Source organism: Dryas octopetala, chromosome 4, assembly GCF_963921425.1.
Source record: "Dryas octopetala chromosome 4, drDryOcto1.1, whole genome shotgun sequence".
NCBI lineage: Eukaryota > Viridiplantae > Streptophyta > Magnoliopsida > Rosales > Rosaceae > Dryas > Dryas octopetala.
Window position 1 is genome coordinate 15,177,339 of NC_141369.1, and position 19,760 is coordinate 15,197,098.

Sequence of the window (19,760 nt, forward strand, 5' to 3'; positions counted from 1 at the left end):
TGTGAATATGCGATGATTTAGACATGTTTGATCACTTTACAAAAAAACCCAGCCTAATGTTTTTATTTGGAAAATAGGTGTGGCACTTGGTTCTCAAGTCTTATCGGATGAAACACAAATGACCGAGTGAGTTAAGCAAATATACGTGTTATAATTTAAATGGATTTGTAACATCATGTCGTGTGTTAAGGTTACAACAATAATTTTTTTAACCACACTATCATCATATTTTTTTAGTTACATATTTTTCTATATAGTTACATCAATCACCATTTTTCATTTTGTCAATAAAATATATATTATTTTAACTAAAAAAATTAAATCTAATTTTTTTCAACCAAACAAATAAAAAACTAAATTTACCTTTCATATTTTGTTTATTTCATATCAATATTTTTTCCTTATTACAATTTTAAAAATTCCATGGCCATCGTCTTGTTTTCACGTTGGGGTGGGATGTAAACAAGTCGAGCAAGGCCCGAATATTATTGTGCTTGAGTTTAGATTGTCTTAATTATATAGAGTTTGAGTTTGAGTTGACTTGTTGCTTACTCAAGTTGAGCATGAACAAGCCAAAAATCGAGTTCGAGTTGGATCAAGGCAATTTACATGGCTAAGCTCAAACAAGCCAAAAAGTTGAGTTTGAGTGTTTGAGCTGGATCGAGGGAATTTACATAATCTTTATCGAATGATGCACCCATGCTTATTTGGCATAGCAATTATCTTTGACATTCTTAGTTCTTTTTGGTACATGAATTACATATTTAACATATGGCCACTATAATCTATACATTTTTGTAACTTAGATCTTGTAGAAACTTGATTTAAACAAACAAAGGGTTTAAGGCAATAGAAACCCCATAAAAGCAATACAAAACAAACTAGAAACCAAAATAGCATGCCTTCATATAAAACAAGCTGTTCATGAGCTTTATGAGCCTAATATATCAATATTTAAACTTGACTTGTTTCTTAAACGAGTCAAACTCAACTTACTTTAATTTTTTTTACAAGCTGAGCTTAAATTAGCCAAGCTCAAACCGAACTCGATCAAAAATCGAGCTATATCAAAGTTGATTTACAACCCTAGGAGCATACACCCCTTGATTTTCTTTTCTTTTTAATATTTAAATAGTAACAGTTGAAATGAATGAGAGCAAGATTGGAACTTTCTCAAATATTCGGGAGCTGGGTGTGGTGATTAAATTTGTTTGGTGTGAAAACTTTTACAAGAACACTTGCCAAAAGCCCAAAATAGCATAAGCTAAACACAGATGGGCCTAGGATCTTCAAGAAGTAACTGTAAAACTAATTGTGGCGGGTAAGCCCATAGAGTTCGGCCCAAAACAGCATCAGCTAGACAGCTACGTACGAAGTGGACTTCGTTTACCCTAAAACCCTCACACTCGCTCTCATCATATATATCTTCGTCTCTCCGCCGCTCAGTAGTTCTTTAGCCTAGCAGAAACTCCTCCATCCCACCAGCTAGGGTTTCTCTGCAACAATGGTACCCTCTCCCTCCTTCTCCTTCCTCTTCATCAATTTGCTTGCACTGCGTTTGTTTTGGTAGATCGGTAACCATGTTTGAAGTGACTGATTGGTTGTGTTTTTGGTGTGTGATTTTTTCACAAAAATGAAAACAGGGTAAGGGAACAGGGAGTTTCGGTAAGAGAAGGAACAAGACCCACACCCTCTGCGTCAGGTGTGGCCGTCGTAGCTTCCATCTCCAAAAGAGTCGCTGCGCCGGCTGTGGATTTCCTGCTGCTCGCAAGAGGAAGTGTAATTACACCTCTCTCTCCCTCTCACTCTCACTCTTTTGGTCTTACTACGAATCTGGGTTGATGATTCGTTGTATTACTTAGCATTTCTATTAAGGATTTTGATTACCCAGAAAAGAAAGTTTACATTAGCTTGGGTCTGAGTTTATTTTTATGGGTTTTTTGGCTTTTTGGTATTCAAAAATAGATAACTGGAGTGTGAAGGCCATCCGTAGGAAGACCACTGGAACTGGAAGGATGAGGTATCTGCGCAATGTGCCTCGCAGATTCAAGAGTGGCTTCAGAGAAGGTATTAATCTTATCATTTATATTCTCTTTTGATTATTATTGTCTTGCTCTATTTGTTCATATTGATTTGTTTGCCTTGGTTTGAGTTTTATATTTACATTCATCTTCTTATTGGGTTTTTTTTTTTGTTTTTTTTTGTTTTAAATTTGGATAGGTACTGAAGCAGCTCCAAGGAAGAAGGGAGCAGCAGCAACTGCTTAAGTCTTCAAAAGGGTCATTTTGAGTCTCATTTGGGTACCCAATTATAGCTTTAGAAGGCAATTTATGATTTTGGACAAGTTCTATAAGAACAATTTTATTGTTTTGATGGGTGTTATTAACTTTTGTTGCTTTAGTTGTCATCTGAATTTCCTTTTAATATTTAGTTGCATTCAGTTTTGGACAAGAATGAATGAGACTACTGTTGCCCGCCCTTTTTAATTATATAATGTTTCCATGATGTCTATATATCTTTTTTTTTTTTTTTTGTTGTGTTTGGTTGTTTCGACTTGTTCCTGTGAGTAGAATGCTCCATGATACACAGAGTTGGGATTTGAATTTTCATTTTCGACAGCTGCACAATCTGCTTAGTACATTTTGAGTTGGGATGTTTCTGAGCTTAGGGGTATTTGAATTTGGTTTCAGGAGCTGACTGTGTAGTATACGAGAGAGTGTGTTGTATGCAGGGATAGAGAGTGTGTTGTATGCAGGTTTTTCAGTCACTCTAGTCTATCTTATTTCTGCAACAAAGTATTTGCATATACTATTTTGAGGTTTGAGAGGTTTATGGTTTAAGGCCACCTTTACTCTTATTTTTCCCTGTTTTTATCCGGTCATCATTTTCAATTTTTTGGCTGCTTTTGGGCTTATGCTTTTATCTAGCTTGATACAAGGTCGACATGCCTGCAGGCTGAGTCATGTGAAATCTGTCATTAGCCGTAAAGATGACTTGAAAAATAGAATTTGGTTTGGGACACTAAAAAGTAAAAACTGTAATTGGTTTTTGGCTTGCATGGAAATCTGTAGATGTTCTCTGGTTTGGTTGGAGTCAATCGAGTACTGATGTAAGCTACTTTCAATTTACTAATTTAGCTACCCATATCATGGAATATAGAAACACTTTTTGAGCATAATGAAGCATCTTAATCACCAAATTACTCCAATATAAAAACAAATACCCAATATTACCTTCATGTTGGTTGGCATTCCAATTTGTGTGGCTGCTCAATCGTCTCTGATGGGATTGTAATTTGTAAAGCATTATACAGGAGTAGCACAATACTCTCCCATGCTAACCTCTATTAATGTTTCTCAATTGTAGCGTAATGGCCATTGGAAATGTTTACAAGGTGTCCAAAACTTCACTTACCTATGTAATGTTTGGTTGTAGGAATCGAATGGGAATGAAATGGAAGTAAATGATGGCATCGACTCAATTTTTCTGTTGTATATTGATTCTATTGCTTTGTTGAGGAGTGAAGGGGTAGGACTTTGTTGGGTGAGCCGTTTGCAATCAAAGTGAGTTACAGCAAGTTGGAAAAGTTAGGTTTTAGTGAAATTTTTTATTGTCGAAGATCTTGAGCTCCATGGGGTAGAAGTTTGGTTCTTGCATCCCGGGTTTGCGGTCCTAGGTTTAATTTAGAGTTAGGTTCAAGTGAAATGCAAGAATGAAATCCTTGCTATAATTTGGGAAATAGAAATGAGCGTTCACCACCAACGATTTGGTCTTGATAGTTGTTTTTTTTTCTTCTTTTTTCATTGTAGAAAATTCGGATCATGGAATTTGTTGATCTGTTTGTGGTAGCAATATGTGGGTATGTTAACTAGTTAATTTAAATGCATGGACAGTCAATTTAGCTGGAGGAATAATCATGAAACAAAGGATAACTCAGGTCCTCGAAAATGTAAGAGTGAAGAGGAGTATTGAATATGAGGTATTGTATATTTGCACTAGAGTCTCAAGATTTACATTGAATCTCCTCAAGATGCTAAACTAAAATGCTACTTACAAAATTCAGACAAGAATGAATTGAATCTCTTGGCGCCAATACAAATGAAGGGCAATAAATTTGGATGCACAAAAAAACCAAAGCAGACAACACAATCATGTTGTCAGGCTATTTTCCTGAAGAAAAAACCAAGCAGAGCAATGGTTGTTGTCTACTATCAAAATTTAACTTCAAGTATGATGACCCACTATTGTGCTTTAAACTCGCCAAATTTATGCTTTTCTTCATGCAACTGCCTAAATACACTATCCAGCTCTGGATATGCTGACAGAAGCACCAGCTCGATAAGGTCAAAAGCCAGTTGTTTCACACAAACAGATGACTAGGCAAGAAAAAAAAGTTGTTACAACTCTGCTAAAATAATCCAGATAAGTCCATAGAAATAAGAAGATATAGACACTGTTAACCTTCTTAAAACAATAATAATTACCTGAAGAAAGTAATAGAGATCCTTTGCACACTTGTCATACTCCTTGCTACCAACAAGACCGACAATGGCTGCGGGTGCATTATCTGCACTCAGAAAAGGAGAACATGAGTATGTCATTGGTATCCCCAATATTACACAGATTTGAATAGAATATAGTGAAGGTAAGTGTAGAAACTAATCAGGGGTTTTTCAGGACAAAATAATACCAATCATTAGTTCATAAACAAATTTTGCACGTCGGTCTGCCTCCTGTTGCTGCTGCTCGTCAACTTTAGGTGATGACATTTCTGTAAGTTTCTGGCCCTGAGGTGAATTTTGCGACAAGTTGGTAGATGGTGGTGGTCTTCGCTTTGGATGTTTAGTTATAAATATTCCATCAGGCCAAAGTATCTATTAAAACAAAAAAAGAAGAAATTAAGTATTAATTTAAATAGAAAACAAGATGTGAGCAATCAGAACTCATTGCATTCTAGGAAGCAAATGGCATAAGAAAGGTACCTGCTCAACTCGCTTAATCCCGGAAGCAACCACCAATCCTTTACGTAAAAGCTGGATTTTCTCTATTAACCAGTCATCAAAGGCATCACCCATTCCTAGCTGTAGTATTTGTTTGGCCACCCAAAAAGCCTTCCGCCTATAGTTTAAGAAGATGAAAATGGCACTACCATGTCAATTTGTTGAACTCAATATCATACTGGGATATACGGCATAATGAGAGTCATATATACAAAATACCTGATCCATCCACCATCTTGGACCTGAAAAATGACATCTACCAAGTCTAATATGGGAACACTTAAATTTGGAGGCACCCACTGCATCAAATAAATGTTTGTTTTAGATCATAGAAGCCAAACCACATCATGATTAAGTAAAATAACTAAGATTATGAGTACATATCTGTTTCAAAGTCTAAGACATATTAGACTAAAACCAGACAAAATGAATGGAGCTTAGAGAATACCTCTGTAGGAAGGGTAGGGTTTGTAGCAGCATCAAGAAACAATTCAGATTCTTGTTTTTCTCTTCCTTTCATGGTCTTACCCAAGTTCGTTTCATGCTTTTGTGCTCTGTTGTCTAAATCAGTGCCAGAATTATTGAGTGACTTTCCAATTTCTTTACCAGGATTTTTGACTGGGGAAGAAGAGCCTTTTGTGTTCAATCTTAACTCGTCTACCACAACATTATTCTTCAATTGTAAAGCAGAATCCCTAATTCCACTGCCTATATGTTCCCTCTTCAAGGAAAATGGATCAGCCACAGGCCCATCAAAATTTGAAACCTTTTTACTCTTTTCAGATGGCTTATCATCTAGGTGAACTAGAGAATTCCCAAATAAATAAAAAAAATTAGAATTAGTAAAAAGAAAGGAATGAGGCTAATGAATTCAACATTATGCATTAACTGATTCACCTGACAGTGTTTCGACTATAGAAAAGGAATTTGTAAATATGTAAGTCTGCATTGAAAAGATATAAACAATAAGTGTTTCTGCCAAAAAGACAAAGATTATAACCACCTCCCCTATTATCCAAATCAGTAAAAGAAAAGAAAATTACTGAACCTGGGAGTCGACACTTAGGAAGTCCCAAACTTCAATGGATCCTGAAACTGTAGGAAGCTGCATAAGCTTCTGAGGAAGAACAACACATAAGGGTTAACGCATGATTCAAAGATAAGACATGAACATTATCAACCAGAAGAGAGAGAAACAAGGTTGCTATATACACTGTCCACATAGGTTAGCTGCCTCAAACTCACATATATAATGGTTGTGTGTGTATGAGTTTTTTTTTTCAAAAGAAACAACTTTTATTGATCACCTTATATATGATACAATAACTGTGGACAAGGAGTCCACAACAGAACAAACACTGCCTATGAAAAGACTGATAGATTACTCCAGTTTCCATCTCCTCGCATCCAATCTTGAATTCACTAACCTGACTCTTTCTAACACCTCCAACAATGAAGATAACTCCCTTATCTCCTCATCATATAAATTTCTTCTAAAACCATAATCCTAAATCACCGCAAAATTATTCACAGTAATAAGTCTATTGTTGATTTCTGAATTCTGATATCTAGATAAACTGAACAGCCTTGGAACTATTTAGAGGTTCAAGATGGACTTAATATTTCAATTCAGACTGGAACCAGTCCAAAATATTTTCCAATATGCCATTATAAAATTAAATTCCAAATTTGGAAGAAATCCTAATATAGGAACAAAATCGAAAAGGTATTTGAAATTCCGATTTCCGATCGGAAAATTTTGAAATGTTCTATACATGTCCTGACTCTATACGCTTATTCTAACATTTTTAATTGGATCTGGAAGGGTATTTGGGAAATAAAAATTTTGGAATTGGAATGTATTTTGGAATTTTTTTTCCAGGAGCTTCTATCCCAGTCCAATCAACCCTAGTTGAGTTCCAACTACTACACAAACATGTATATTTGCAAGTTCGCAGTCCATCACAGGACAGATTAATGCAGGAGTTTTTAATTAGCCAAAGGAATTAGAGGACCTAGCAGGTAACGACTAAGCAATGTTGACATCACAAAAGGAAAAAAGACGGGCCAAGGAAAGAATCTTAATCAGAGAAAGGTTGAAATTCCAATGAATCTCAGATGTCAATTTTACTTTCAGATCATTAAGTTAACCAACATGTTCAAAATTAAAGAATTTACAGAAAACAGAAATCAGGCAAAAAAAAGTGGGATTGAGTGGTTAACCTTTAAATATTCATCAAGCAATTTACATCGTTCTTGAACAACAGGTAAATCCAAACCAGTTGACAGAAAATGTTTTGGCGGCAAATGAAGGTTATACTCAGGAAACTCTTTTAGACGCCGATGTAGCTCCTCAAAATGACGAAATCTGTAGGGGGAAGAAACAATAATGTTGAATTACAAAAGTAAAATGTGAAAAGTATAGACACCATCTGTTTAACACATTAGAAAGTTATATAACATATCATTGAAGGATGAAAGCAGAAATTTAGAGCACAATCTAGCACCTTCTTTTGATTGACCAACTATTATTATTTACATCTGTAACAGATATGGAATATACGGCAAATGTTCTTGAACCACTCTTCACGATATTTGCACCCAATACCTGCAACAGGAAATGAGCTTACATGCTTTGCAGATAACCGTATATCAAAACAAAATTGAGCATGCAGAATCAAGACAAACTATTAAGATTTCTAAGGTAAGTACCTCACATTTCAACTTGAAAAAAGAATCCACTGCCAACGAATTTTTTAGGGAATTAACAGCCAGACTATGACTCTTTGAGCGATATATAGAGGGTGCAGATGAAGAAGTGGCTGCACCACTGTTAATTCTACCCAAACCTTCATTCTCAGAATCATCGCTGGATTCCTCAATATTTGCATGTCCTTTTGCAGAATGAAGTATATCCTGCCCATCTCCAGACAGGAAGCTTGTTCTCTCAACCTCTTGCCAAACAGGGACCTTCTTATTGCTTGGTCTAGATCTTTTCTGGCCAGACTGGGTCTTAGGAAATCTATGAAAGTGATGAGTCCCTTTACCAGTTTTTTTTGCACCATGGCCTTCGGAACTTTCAAGTGGGTGATGAATGTGAGTTACAGCCATATTTCTATTACTTCTACCATCCCAAACCTTAGTTCCAGGAGAACCAAGACCTGTTACACTGTCTGTTTCTTCATCTTCAGAAGTATAAGAAGTACTGCTTCCTGAGTCAGCCTCCTCCAACAGCATGAGGTTCTCATCATCATCTTCTTGATACAAAGCAACTGGAGAGTGATTTGGTTTTAAATGAGCTTCAGGGCGGAAAGAGGTTTCTACCTTAAGCTGATTGGTACGTCCAGAGTGAGAAGTGCTTCTCTCAGAAAGATTGAGCTTAGGTGCAGTTTCCTTATCTTTGGGTCTAGATTTTGCCTTCATATGATCCATTGTAATTGACTTCACTCCGGAAGAACCCTGTGGGACTTGCTCAATTATCGGATCTTCACCTTCCTTCTTTCTGTAATTTCTCCCTTTTGCCCACATGTTTTCAAAATTTTCAGGAGCAAGGGCTTGAGTCTTTCTGCGAGACATCATATCTAGCATATCTCCCCATTCTCCTCCAGAGTGGTGCCGTTCTATACCTCTTTCGTAGCTAGTCTGGGAGTTCATTCGCAATGAGCTCCATGAGCGGGAAGATTGAGCATCAATTGAAAGCAACGGATCTTTTGATCCATTCACATTTTCTGTTGAAGGTGTGGCAGCAGCAGTTCTGGACTGGCCATTTTTTAATTGCACAAGTTCAACACCAGTAACAGAAGGATCTAAGAACCTAGAAAAGTGATCAGATGAAATCTTTGAGGACCCCTCTGGTTTGGAATGAGATTCTTCTTGTACCGTGGTAACACCTTTAGCCTCAGTCATTTTTATGACCAACACTTCAATTCTTTCATTAATAAACCTGTCACCATAAAATTGAAGAGTAATGATTAGAGCAGAGCAGCAATGCATAAAAAAACGTGAAGCAAAGCAGAAATAATGAATACCTTGGACTCGCCAAGTTTAGGACAGGTCGCAATACTGCACAAGCAAGAAGCTCTCTGACAACATAACGGAACAAAGTGCACTGCAGATCTTCATGCTTGAATGTGAAAGAAATAAGACCACCCATCAGATGTTGCAAAACCTGCAGAAAAATGGTACAGAAAATAAGGTCATCACAATTGAAAAAGAAGATAACATATGAAGGATCCATACCCTTAACCCTTCCAGGTAAGATTTACAGATTGACTAAGACAGAATTAAGGATCAATGAAAACAAACAACCTTGTGCTCCGCTTCAGCAGAAAATAAAGCAGGATGCAATTTGTTTTCTGCAGCCAAGACAAGTTTTAATTCTATATCTCGTTTTTCGATTGTTAGCAATCCTGATTGTTTCCTTTCAACCTTTGCTTGTGTCATGCGAAAAAGCTCCAAGTGAGTGCATATGAGATTAATAAGATCCCTGCACAATCATAAACATTAGATCTTCAGTAATCATTCTATTATTTCTTTTATAGCATATTGTTGGACAGTTTAGTAACCAGAACCTTGTAAGAAGGTCAATTAGATTTATATTCCTCATGCGTGCTGAAATTTCCCCAAGAACACCATTTATGATGCGCACCAGTTCTTCTGGACCGTCTCTATCTGGTGTTAGACGAGAATACCAGAGATCTGTAACAAACTCAGAAACTAGGTGTCTAGTGAACTGATCTATAGCTTCCTCGACAACAGGAGAATTAACTTTCCTTCTCCACTCAGACTTGTCAATAAGTTTAGGCCATTGAAGAGGTTTGTTTTGAGAAGTAATATTTGCTGAGGATGGTTTGCTGTTGTATGCTGAAGCTTTCCTTCGCATCTCGTAATCTAGTGCTAAATAACGAAGGATGACAATCAAGGAGGCAGCAGCAGGCAAGTTGACCCAAACAGAGGAGCTTGTCACTGAAACAAACAAGAACAATAAGCTGCATTCTCAAGGAAAGGAAACAACATGAACACCACAGAGCAAGAATTTCTGTTATCCTCCATCATTAGGATGGCTTCTAACACAAGTAATCAAAATTTCAAGGCACACCCTTAAATAGTGGGAGACATGAAAGAGCTGAAGCATGCCATCCCCAAGTAGATTGAATCAGGTTACTAGATTTTCAAGTCCAAATATGTAATCCCCACTAGTTTGACCTAAAAATTAGATACATCATTAAATGGAAGATACTGGGAGATGACTATAATTAACTAATCAGCTCAAGTAATGGAATAAACAAGGAAAAGGTGATCACTTGCTTATTCTAATTGAAATATATCTTAAGCCCATGTCAAAGAAGTTGATACCATGAGCCTAATTAACCCTGCTTAGCTCAAAGCTCATTTAGAGCTTGCATACAAACCTAAACAAGTCGAGCATAACAGTTGTTTCAATGTGAATACTCTCATATTTGTTTGCTGTGCAATGCACATTGACACTGTAATCATCACAGAGACCAGAATTCAATAAAACAATATTTATCTAAATTGAATATACGCAAAATGAAAGCACAAATACTTTAAACCAATACCCAATTTTCTTTCTTAAGCAAAAAGGAAGAAGAAGAAGAAGAGAAAGTGACTTACATGACATGAGGTATGACAAGCCAACAACGCAAACGGCGAGGAAGACAATCCGCTTCTTGGCTTCCTCGACGAGGTCACGAATGGCCACTTGCTGCCTTTGTGTGCTCATTTCCAATCAATCCCAGAAACCCAAATCAATCGAACCTTCAATTAAGCAAATTCGAGTCCCGGATCACATCGGCGATCGGTTCCTCCAATACCCAAAACGATTCGAATCGAGTGCATTACGATAGAGGACTGCGGATTAGTGTTTGATTGGTGCCAAGGAAAATGAGAATTGGAAGTGAAAGAGAGGAAGAGAGAGAGAGAGGTGGAGTAACGGTGATTCGAAGGGTTTGGGTTCAACGCGAGGACCGTTAGGTCTCGATGTTCATTGCTCTGCTCTCTGCTTCGCTCTTCGCTCTCTCTGCTTGCGTGGGGGTTTTTTTTTTTAATATACTCTTTTCTGTCACTTTCTCTTGCATACTGTCTATTTGATTTATCCGAGTCTGTCAAGGTGTGTTTTGTTTTGGATTCTGGGATTGAAATTTCAACTGCCCAGACAAAGACAATATTGTCAAAACTCAAAAAGCATAAATTCTGCACTTGTATGGGGTTTAAATATTCTAAATTGCATATGGGCTTATATATTATGGCATATGGCATATGGAATAATCTTACCGTAAATGATTGATTAGTCCAACCAATAAAATAAGGATCGGTTTAGTATTGCTGTGCCCTAATTATAATTATAATTAGGGTTTATTTCATATTTAGTATTTAAATTTTGACTATTATTTTAATGTGGTACTTAAACTTTTATTTGTCCCAATTAAGTACCTAAATTTTTATTATGTAAATTATTTAAAACCCCCAAGTTTGAATTTGGTTATTTATAAACCTCCACTCTTAATAAAACTATTTCCTAACCCCCTATTGAACATTTAACCTCTGTCAAAACCCCCTAGTCAACCTATACCCAGCTAGATTTGACCTCCTATATTTTGAAAATTCCAATTATAACCCTTGGCTATTAAAAATCAGTTTTGAAATTTCATTTCTCATTTTCACTCTCTCTCTAGCGTCTCTCCCCTGCTAGCGAGAACTCACCTTCGCCGCCTCTGTCACCGGCACGTGACAGCGCGTCCGGCGGCAGATGAAGGTGGTTTTTGGCCCGTTGAACTCTCCTCTCTCTCTTCCCTTGGTATTCGTTTCACCCAGAAACACCCCGAACATAAAACTCAGCCCTCGCACGGTGGGTCAACGGCAATGGCTCTCGCCGTTTTCGACGACTTCGCGGCCCAACTCCGGCTCAGAATTCTTCCTCTCATCGAGCTCGTCACGATGGTGTGCTCCGATCATCGATCCATTTGAGTTCTCGCGTCACGTTGAGCCCATGATGATGGTTCGCATCGTTGGCTTCTCCGGCGGTTCTCGGGCCGATTTTGGTGGTGTTTTCCGTCGATCCAGGTATCAATCTTTGTCCCCTCGACCTGCTCTTGCTATTGGTTGGGTTGTTTTAACTCAAATCTTGGTTTTCAGGTTGGGCTGCTGCTGCCACCGTTAGATCTGCCACTTGTGGCAGCGGGTTGGGTGTTTTTTTTTACTGTTCAGACTCCTCCGAATCCTAAAAGCTCAATTTGAGGTCCGAGAATATTTTTGGGTGAGTTCTATGATTTTATGTGTGTTGATTGGGGCTGGGTAGCCACCGTGCATGGTGGTCACCGCCCGACTCGGCCGTTGAACGAACAATTTTGTGAACCTTGTTTGATTTGTTGAACTGTCTGGTCTTAAACAGGTACCTCGGCGATTGACAAGTGCAACTGAATTCAGTAAATTCAATTTCAGTTTCTTTAATTAGTGCAACTGTGTAAATTCAGTTTCAGTTCTAGAAAAGTCAGTTTCACTTCCTAAAACAGTTTCAGTTCGTGAAACAATTTCAGTTTGTGAAACATGAGTTTTAAATGAATTTTGAATGAAATTATGGTTCTGAAATATGATGAATCAAATTTGCAGGTAGAAACAGATCGAGGCAGTGGCGACTGTCGTGTACTCACGACGCATGAATTGATATAATTGTTATTTTTTGTCATGTAAAGGTGTAACTGTTTTAGTGAAGTGTAACTGTTTTAGTGAAGGTGTAACTGTTTTAGTGAAGTGTAATTATTTTAGTAAATGTGTAATTGTTTTAATTAAGGTGTAATTGCATTTTAGTTAAGATGTAATTGTTTCATCACTTAATTCAGTTTCAGTAAGTGAATTTATAACTGAATTCTTCAATTCAGTGTAACTGAATTTCTGAAATTCAGTTTCAGTGTAATTGAATTCTTGAAATTCAGTTTCAGTGTAACTGAATTCTTGAAATTCAGTTTTAGTGTAATGAAATTCAATTTCAGTGTTTGATTTTAGTTTTAGCGAAATATTGAGTTTTAACAAAAACTTCAATTCTAGAAAAAAAAAAAAAAATTTCACCAAAATTCAGTTACAGTGATGTCAGCGTGCGTCAGCATGTCTTGGAGGAGGGAGTGGGGCAAATTGAACTGAGATGGGTTCTGAAACTGTTTTCGTGGGAGAGAGGGTCTGAAACTGTTTTCATGGGAGAGAGGGTCTGAAACTGTTTTCGTGATGGAGATCGTGGGATATTTGTTTGTGGGTTTTTGGAATTTTGTGGGCTTCTGGCAATTTGTGGGCTTCCAACGGTTCTTTGGGCTGTGGCCTTAGTTAATGGCATAGATGTAAATTCTAGTAATTATGAAGCCTAAACTATTGGTAGGATGTGTTTAGGGTGTGGCTGGTTTGTTGGGTAATGGCTGGGGGCGGCAACAAATTTTTTGCTATAATTGGGTGGTATAAATTATGGACTAATTTTTATTTTGTATCTAATAGGTACCAAAATGAATTTCTGTTAAAATTGTCAACAAAAGTTAAGAGTAATATAGTCAAAGTATATTTTAATTATTTTCTTTATATGTTTAGGGTTTAGGTACCTATTAGAACATGGATTATTTCTCAATATGTTCCTATGCGCTCGGTCTATAAAAATCATAAATTTATTGTTTAGATATTTATATAATCAGAAATGCTCCTCAATATATTAAATTTAATATGACTTAATTCTCTTTTTAAGGAAATGGCAATTCACACACTAAGTTATAGATCTCGAATCAGTATAAAACTGACACTATTAGACTTAATTGTATTGAAAAACGAAGTCAATAGGAGGGTCAAAAACTACCGAAGACAATGCCACCATTGTGTTTGATGGTATGCTTTACCTGAGGGTAATCTCACATTCTTGAATGGGGTTTGTGTGCTTTGGTTGGTACATTTTCTTTACTGGGTATTGAATGGAGTCTCTTTTCTCTTATTTCTTGTGCCAATGCAAGTTGTAGATGCTAAGCTGGCCTCCTATAAGGTTGACAATTCTATTAATGCAGCTATATATTCACCATGCACAAACTACCATGAATATGGGTCCTCCACAACAATCCTTAACGGGGCTTTAGTCTAGTTTGTTATTCTACACTTTTCTTTAATATTGTCATATATATATATATATATAAGCTTTAACTAAATTTTATTTTCCTTGTAAGTTAACATATTAGGTTAAGATCAATATTTTGAATGGCATCATCTTTTTGCAGGCAGTCCTCAACGAGGACAAGGTTATGGAAGCATGGGGCTTGAAGTGTCTCCGATGTGAAATAAGTAAGACACCCCTTTTTCAAGTGTTTCATCAAACACTCTTTGTTTTGTTCTAGAGAAACCTTTTTTTTAAATGCTAGCTTGACTTTTCATACTTAGTTAGAGAATATATAATTCCTGCTGCAGTAGGGAAGGTATGAAAAGAGAGTTCAAATACTTGAGTCTGAAGGTAAGGACTCCAAGTCCGATTGATATTTTAATTATATATGCAAGGTGATATGCTGTAGTTAACCTCAAAGATTGGCAATAGATGATGGCATTGTTTTTCGAATATGCAGACTTCTTTTAATTGAAGTATTTTCAGTGACTCAATTAACTAGCTATAATGTTTTGCATAAATGAACGTTTTTCCTAACCTTCAATATTAGACTGAGGTCCAGTAATTGTAAAAAGGGATGGATTTGCCATTTCCACTATTAACTTGGTCTCAACATTAAGAGGAAAAAATAAATAATAATAACAAAGGAGCAAACAGACTAAACACATGCAAAGCTTGGAACAACATCAATCGATCAATCATAGCAGCTGCTGTTCATCTCCTGTGACATTAACCGATGCTTGCTTCTTAATTGGCTCTTTGCCTTGTCCAAAACAGAATTCCTCCAAACTCTCTCTTTCTTTCTTTCTTCCTTTGTTAACTTCTCTTGATCTCTTTCTTCAGGTAGAAAGAAACGAACACTGATCTTATCAGTGGTAGACACATACAATATTTCTTCGCCCAAATTGTTGTTCTTACTCGGATTAAACTCGAACAAGTTCTGGAGTTTCTCGTTTTCCTCCATGTGTTTCTCAAATCCATCACCCAAAAAACTCCTCAGAAACCGCAGCTGAATCATTCGATACCACAATGAAAATGTCAACATTCCTTTTCTTTTGATCAGTGTTTTCAGACGTAAAAACATGACGCGAGGCGTTTTAGTTGTAGAAGGCGAGGCGTAAGCCTCAACGCGTTAAGGCGTAAGCTTTTTGGAATTATTTTTTATAATAAAAAAATTATAAATATATATATATAAACATATATAAATAGATAATATATATATATATAAGTATATATATACAATATAAGACCAAACCCATGCTACAAGTATATATATAGAATATAAGTATATATATAGGTAAACATATATATAAATAGGTAAATAGGTAAGTATATATATATAAGTCTATATATAGAACATAAAAAAATTAATATTTTAAAAAATTAGTGAGGAGGAGTAAGTCAAGTAGTCATATATACATGGATTTTCATGGTCACCTCCATTAATGCTCACATATATTCTTTTAACTAATTTTCTAGTAGCACAAATTTGCAATTAAAAGAATATTTAAAAAGTAGGTGAAGAAATAGGAAAATGGAGTAGTGGCAATATCAGCTGTACTAGTACTAGTACTGGTACTCTTGGCGCATTCAGTTTGCTTGAAGGAGACCTGCATTTTTTCAAGGTCAAAACCAATCAAGAAATTGGAATGTAGATAGTTTCCATAAATTCCACCTTCTATAATTCTTCTACCTCCCTTCCCCCCCCACCCTGAGCATCCCCCACCTCAAGGTCCCCAACCCAGCAGTCCACCCCCACCCCACCCCACCCCACCCACCCTCACCCAAGCCCAACCCAACCCCCTCCTCTTCACGCGTGGAACCAGGAGGCCAGGCACTTCCAATCCTTTACGGTCTCTTTGGGATGTCTTCTCCGATCTTCTTGGGGGGGAGACTGCGCGGACCGATCTTGGGGGGTGAGCGAACTGGCAGCGCCGACGTCGCCTCTGCTGACTCGGACGTCGACGTCCACCACCTGCGATGGGTTGAATTTTGGCGGCATGGGTTTTGCGGCGCTTTGGTTGCGTACGCCTTCAACGCCTTCAACGCCTTGCCGTCGCGAGGCGTACGCCTTCAACGCCTTTCCGTCGCCTTTCAGTCGTTTTACACAGTCCGGCGACGTCGTGCGCAATCGGCCGCCGCCTCGCCATGACTCGCGCCTTGAGGCGCGCCTGAAGCTCGCCTTTAAAAACACTGCTTTTGATGCTTAAAGATGTTTTTGGGCAACGAAAACTCTCAAAAGATTTCACAACTTGGTGATCAATTTTGTTTGCACTAGTGATCTTATGATCACTTCTTGTGTTCAAGTAAACACGTCCATGCTTAAGTTTGTTTAACACATTCTCTCTCAGTAATCGTCGCATGTGTGAATACTTCACAAGACTCGAATCCTTTGCTTGACTCCAGAACTTGTCAAGACTATCTGTTTCGAATATCAAAGCTAGTGCTTCACTAGCTGCTCCGCTAAGGAATCCATGCTTTTGCTCTAATAGGTCTGAAAAGTAAGAAATAGCTCCTTTCCAATAGTTGTGGCTGAGTCTCCATCCCTCCATGCTTGTAAGAAGAAACAACCAAGCATACCACCCAGCAACTAAGCCTATGACATGAAGTGATAGCTCCATCTCTCTTGTAGAACCCTTTTTTATTGAGTCCAAGCATTTGTACAGAAAAGTAGCAAACTAGCTTCCAGCAAGTCTTGCTCCAGTGTAGTAGTCAAGCCCTTGATTATTGAGGCCAGTGCATGCTCTCGCTCGAACCCTCTTTTCTCGAACAAGCCTTCTAAGTAAGGAGAAACCGTCGTCGTCGGGGAAGATGGCCGAGTAATTCTTTTCTTGCACTTTTGGGAGTTTGAAGGCGGATGAGCATCTCTTCTAGCTAATTGTCATGTTGGATGATCCCCTGACGTTGTGTAATCCTTTTGGAAATTTAAAGCTCCAAGTAACATAAAACAAGATTTTGGTGTTTTTGTGAATTGAAGGTGGCTTAAAGGGTGAATTTAAATAGGTTCTGCTTATTTCCTATACCAACTCTGAAACGGATTCATTTCCTGATTCAAACTAGGAAACCTTAAGTTTCCAACTGTACCAAATCCTTGTTTACCTTTTTTTTGGGCCAATTAACTTTGTTTACCTTTAATTGTGACAACAATAAGATCTCATGCTAAATTAAGTAGGAATTTTTATAATTTGTAATGACAAAGTTTTTTAGCCTTTAGATCTCTTAAAATCTAACGGTTTTAAACAAAAGTGAGTTATTTGGGGTAAGTATTCATACTTGTTGTGTATCATTTTACAAGTATTGGGTTTGTGGATTATTATGACTGTGTGTGACTGGTACGTGCAAGTCTTCCTTTTTTATTATTTTCTTTTTATTATTTTCTATTTTGTGGGCTGATGGCATTTTTATTAGATTTATATAATTTAAATCTCACAATTAATTTTATGATAATATAATAATACTAAGATAATATCATATGATAATATTATAATATTAAGATAATATTTTGATAATACTAGGATAATATTAAGATTTAAATATTATTAATTTTAAGATAATATTAGATATTTTTTAAATTAAAAATATCTAGACAATATTTTTGGAGCTCAATAAAAAAATCAAAAAACAGTAAAGTATTAGTCTAAGAGAGAAGATAAAATATTGGACTGACTTGTGAAGCTCTTATTCTAGGATTTGATGACTGAGGGCCCGTATAGGCCAGCCAAATTCGTAGACTTGGAGAATGGGCTGGACCAATGGCAAACAAAAATGTCCATGAGCCCATATCCCATGACAAAAGAAGGGACACATTTGGAAGAGTAAGTGATCAAAATGGATGTGTGTTGGTCTTCCATTTATTTAAATATATGTGTTCATTATGAATTTCATTTCTTTTAAATACTAATATGTATACATATTATTTGGTAAGTAAATTTGACAATAAATTTAGCAAGTCTAACGGTAACATTATTATTGTAAATATGACAAGGTAGTTGTAGAATGTGTGTTAGAAATACTCATACAAACATGACTTCTTTTTTTAAATGAAGTATCTTTTCATGATATGTTGCTGTCACATTCATATTATGGTCAAATATTGGTAAGAATGAGATGACTATTGACACATCTTTAAAATGAAAAAAGTAAAATATTGCAAATACCAACTCTTGAGCATTAATAATTTTATTATAATAAATGCTTAAAATATTGCAATTATATGAGATATTGGGAGAAACTTAATGCTGGGTAATGTTGTTGTAATTTAGTCACATATATATTGGTAAATTTATTATAATAAATGCTTAAATATGCTGACATATAATTTAGTCACAGAAAGGATAGAATTGAAAAACCTGTGTAAGACAGTTATAGGAGGACCTCCGATTAGTGCGACACAAACGGATGTTGAACAAAGAAGAATTATGTATCGCTTGAAAGACGGCGGTATCGATCGCCGCACCGCCGTCATCACCTTCATTTCCTTGAAACAGTTTGACATTCTATAATTCTAAATGTGAAAAGCAAACTGAGAAAAGCTTTTTCATTCTTGCAGTTGTTTTGATTGACAATTATATCTCTCTCAACTCCTGCTCAATGTCCTTAAGAGAATCCAGTGTCGAATTCCCGAACGGCAAAATTCTTTGGAACCAACTGGGAACTTTATCGACCATCTTACCTATGAGTTTGCCTCCAACTACCACTGCGAATTTCTTGAAATTCATCATCACAATTTCCATGGTTGAAGAGCAAAGAAAGAGTATAAGCATTGGAAATCATTTTTTAGCCAAAATAGAAACCAAATTCATTAATATATATGACTTATATAGGTTTTTTTTTTTGGCCAGGAAATGACTTATATAGTTATATATGATATATTTAAATTTTAGACTTAGATTGCGTTTATTGGTGAGTCTATATATATTTTTTGGGTTGATCAACAAACTTCATTAAAAAAGGCACCAACCAAGTTAGGAAAACACAAAGCCAAAAAAGGCCTAAAACAGAACATGAGCCCACACTACCAGAGGCCCAGCTCAGAAAGAGAAGGGGTAGGCAGAGCGCTAACAGACAAAGAAGAAGAAAACATTAAAAAAAAAAAAAAAAAAAAAAAAAACCCCTAATTCGAGAGGAATGGGGAGCAGTCGCCGCCACTAACACAACGCCGCACCCACCCACGGAGGGTCGTTGCGAGGTGAGCCATGTCGAGACACGCATTCTAGCATCCAAACAACAACCAAATCCGAAAGAAACCCCGAGATAACACAAAGATCCAAATCGAGCAACAATGGAAAAAACCCAAATAATAAACTTAACCTTCGAAAATGGCAATAACATCCCCTGCAAGATGGAACAAACACACAAACAAGTATGGGTTAGGGGTGACGGGGGCGAACCGCTCGGCACCCATAGAGATGGCACATGGCCAGTTAGGCAGGAGGAAAGTAAGTCCAAATTTGGGTTTTAGGAGTGAGTCCGAGTAGGATGAAAAAAAATATCGATTATGGAGGGGAAGTATGGAATAGGAGAGAGGGTGATGAAGGTGGAGGTATGAAGATCGATCTAGGGTTTCAAAAAGAGGGTTGCAGGAGAAAGAGTTGGGAGATAAAAAGAAAAGGAAAAGGTGAGTC

At 36.9% G+C, this 19,760-nt stretch overlaps 3 protein-coding genes across 3 annotated transcripts; 1 reads left to right on the top strand and 2 right to left on the bottom strand.

Annotated features, from left to right (window-relative positions):
- Nucleotides 1-1,393: 1,393 nt before the first annotated feature.
- On the top strand, nucleotides 1,394-2,505 carry LOC147287216 (large ribosomal subunit protein eL37x). Its single transcript, XM_086240630.1, has 4 exons — nucleotides 1,394-1,507; nucleotides 1,644-1,779; nucleotides 1,966-2,067; nucleotides 2,221-2,505. The coding sequence occupies exons 1-4, from the start codon at nucleotides 1,505-1,507 to the stop codon at nucleotides 2,265-2,267; spliced, it is 288 nt and encodes a 95-aa protein (XP_086096756.1). The 5' UTR covers nucleotides 1,394-1,504; the 3' UTR covers nucleotides 2,268-2,505.
- Nucleotides 2,506-3,956: 1,451 nt separating this feature from the next.
- Nucleotides 3,957-11,086, bottom strand: LOC147287217 (phox (PX) domain-containing protein). Its single transcript, XM_086242438.1, has 15 exons — nucleotides 10,635-11,086; nucleotides 9,572-9,965; nucleotides 9,309-9,486; nucleotides 9,029-9,168; nucleotides 7,713-8,943; nucleotides 7,508-7,608; nucleotides 7,224-7,368; nucleotides 6,049-6,117; nucleotides 5,898-5,943; nucleotides 5,449-5,804; nucleotides 5,220-5,299; nucleotides 4,983-5,118; nucleotides 4,691-4,874; nucleotides 4,485-4,567; nucleotides 3,957-4,376 (listed from the first exon to the last, which is right to left on the bottom strand). The coding sequence occupies exons 1-15, from the start codon at nucleotides 10,741-10,743 to the stop codon at nucleotides 4,242-4,244; spliced, it is 3,387 nt and encodes a 1,128-aa protein (XP_086098564.1). The 5' UTR covers nucleotides 10,744-11,086; the 3' UTR covers nucleotides 3,957-4,241.
- A 3,744-nt stretch (nucleotides 11,087-14,830) lies between these two features.
- Nucleotides 14,831-16,757, bottom strand: LOC147287218 (uncharacterized). The gene is made up of 2 exons (XM_086240892.1): nucleotides 16,331-16,757; nucleotides 14,831-15,183 (listed from the first exon to the last, which is right to left on the bottom strand). The coding sequence occupies exons 1-2, from the start codon at nucleotides 16,755-16,757 to the stop codon at nucleotides 14,831-14,833; spliced, it is 780 nt and encodes a 259-aa protein (XP_086097018.1).
- Between the last annotated feature and the right edge of the window lie 3,003 nt (nucleotides 16,758-19,760).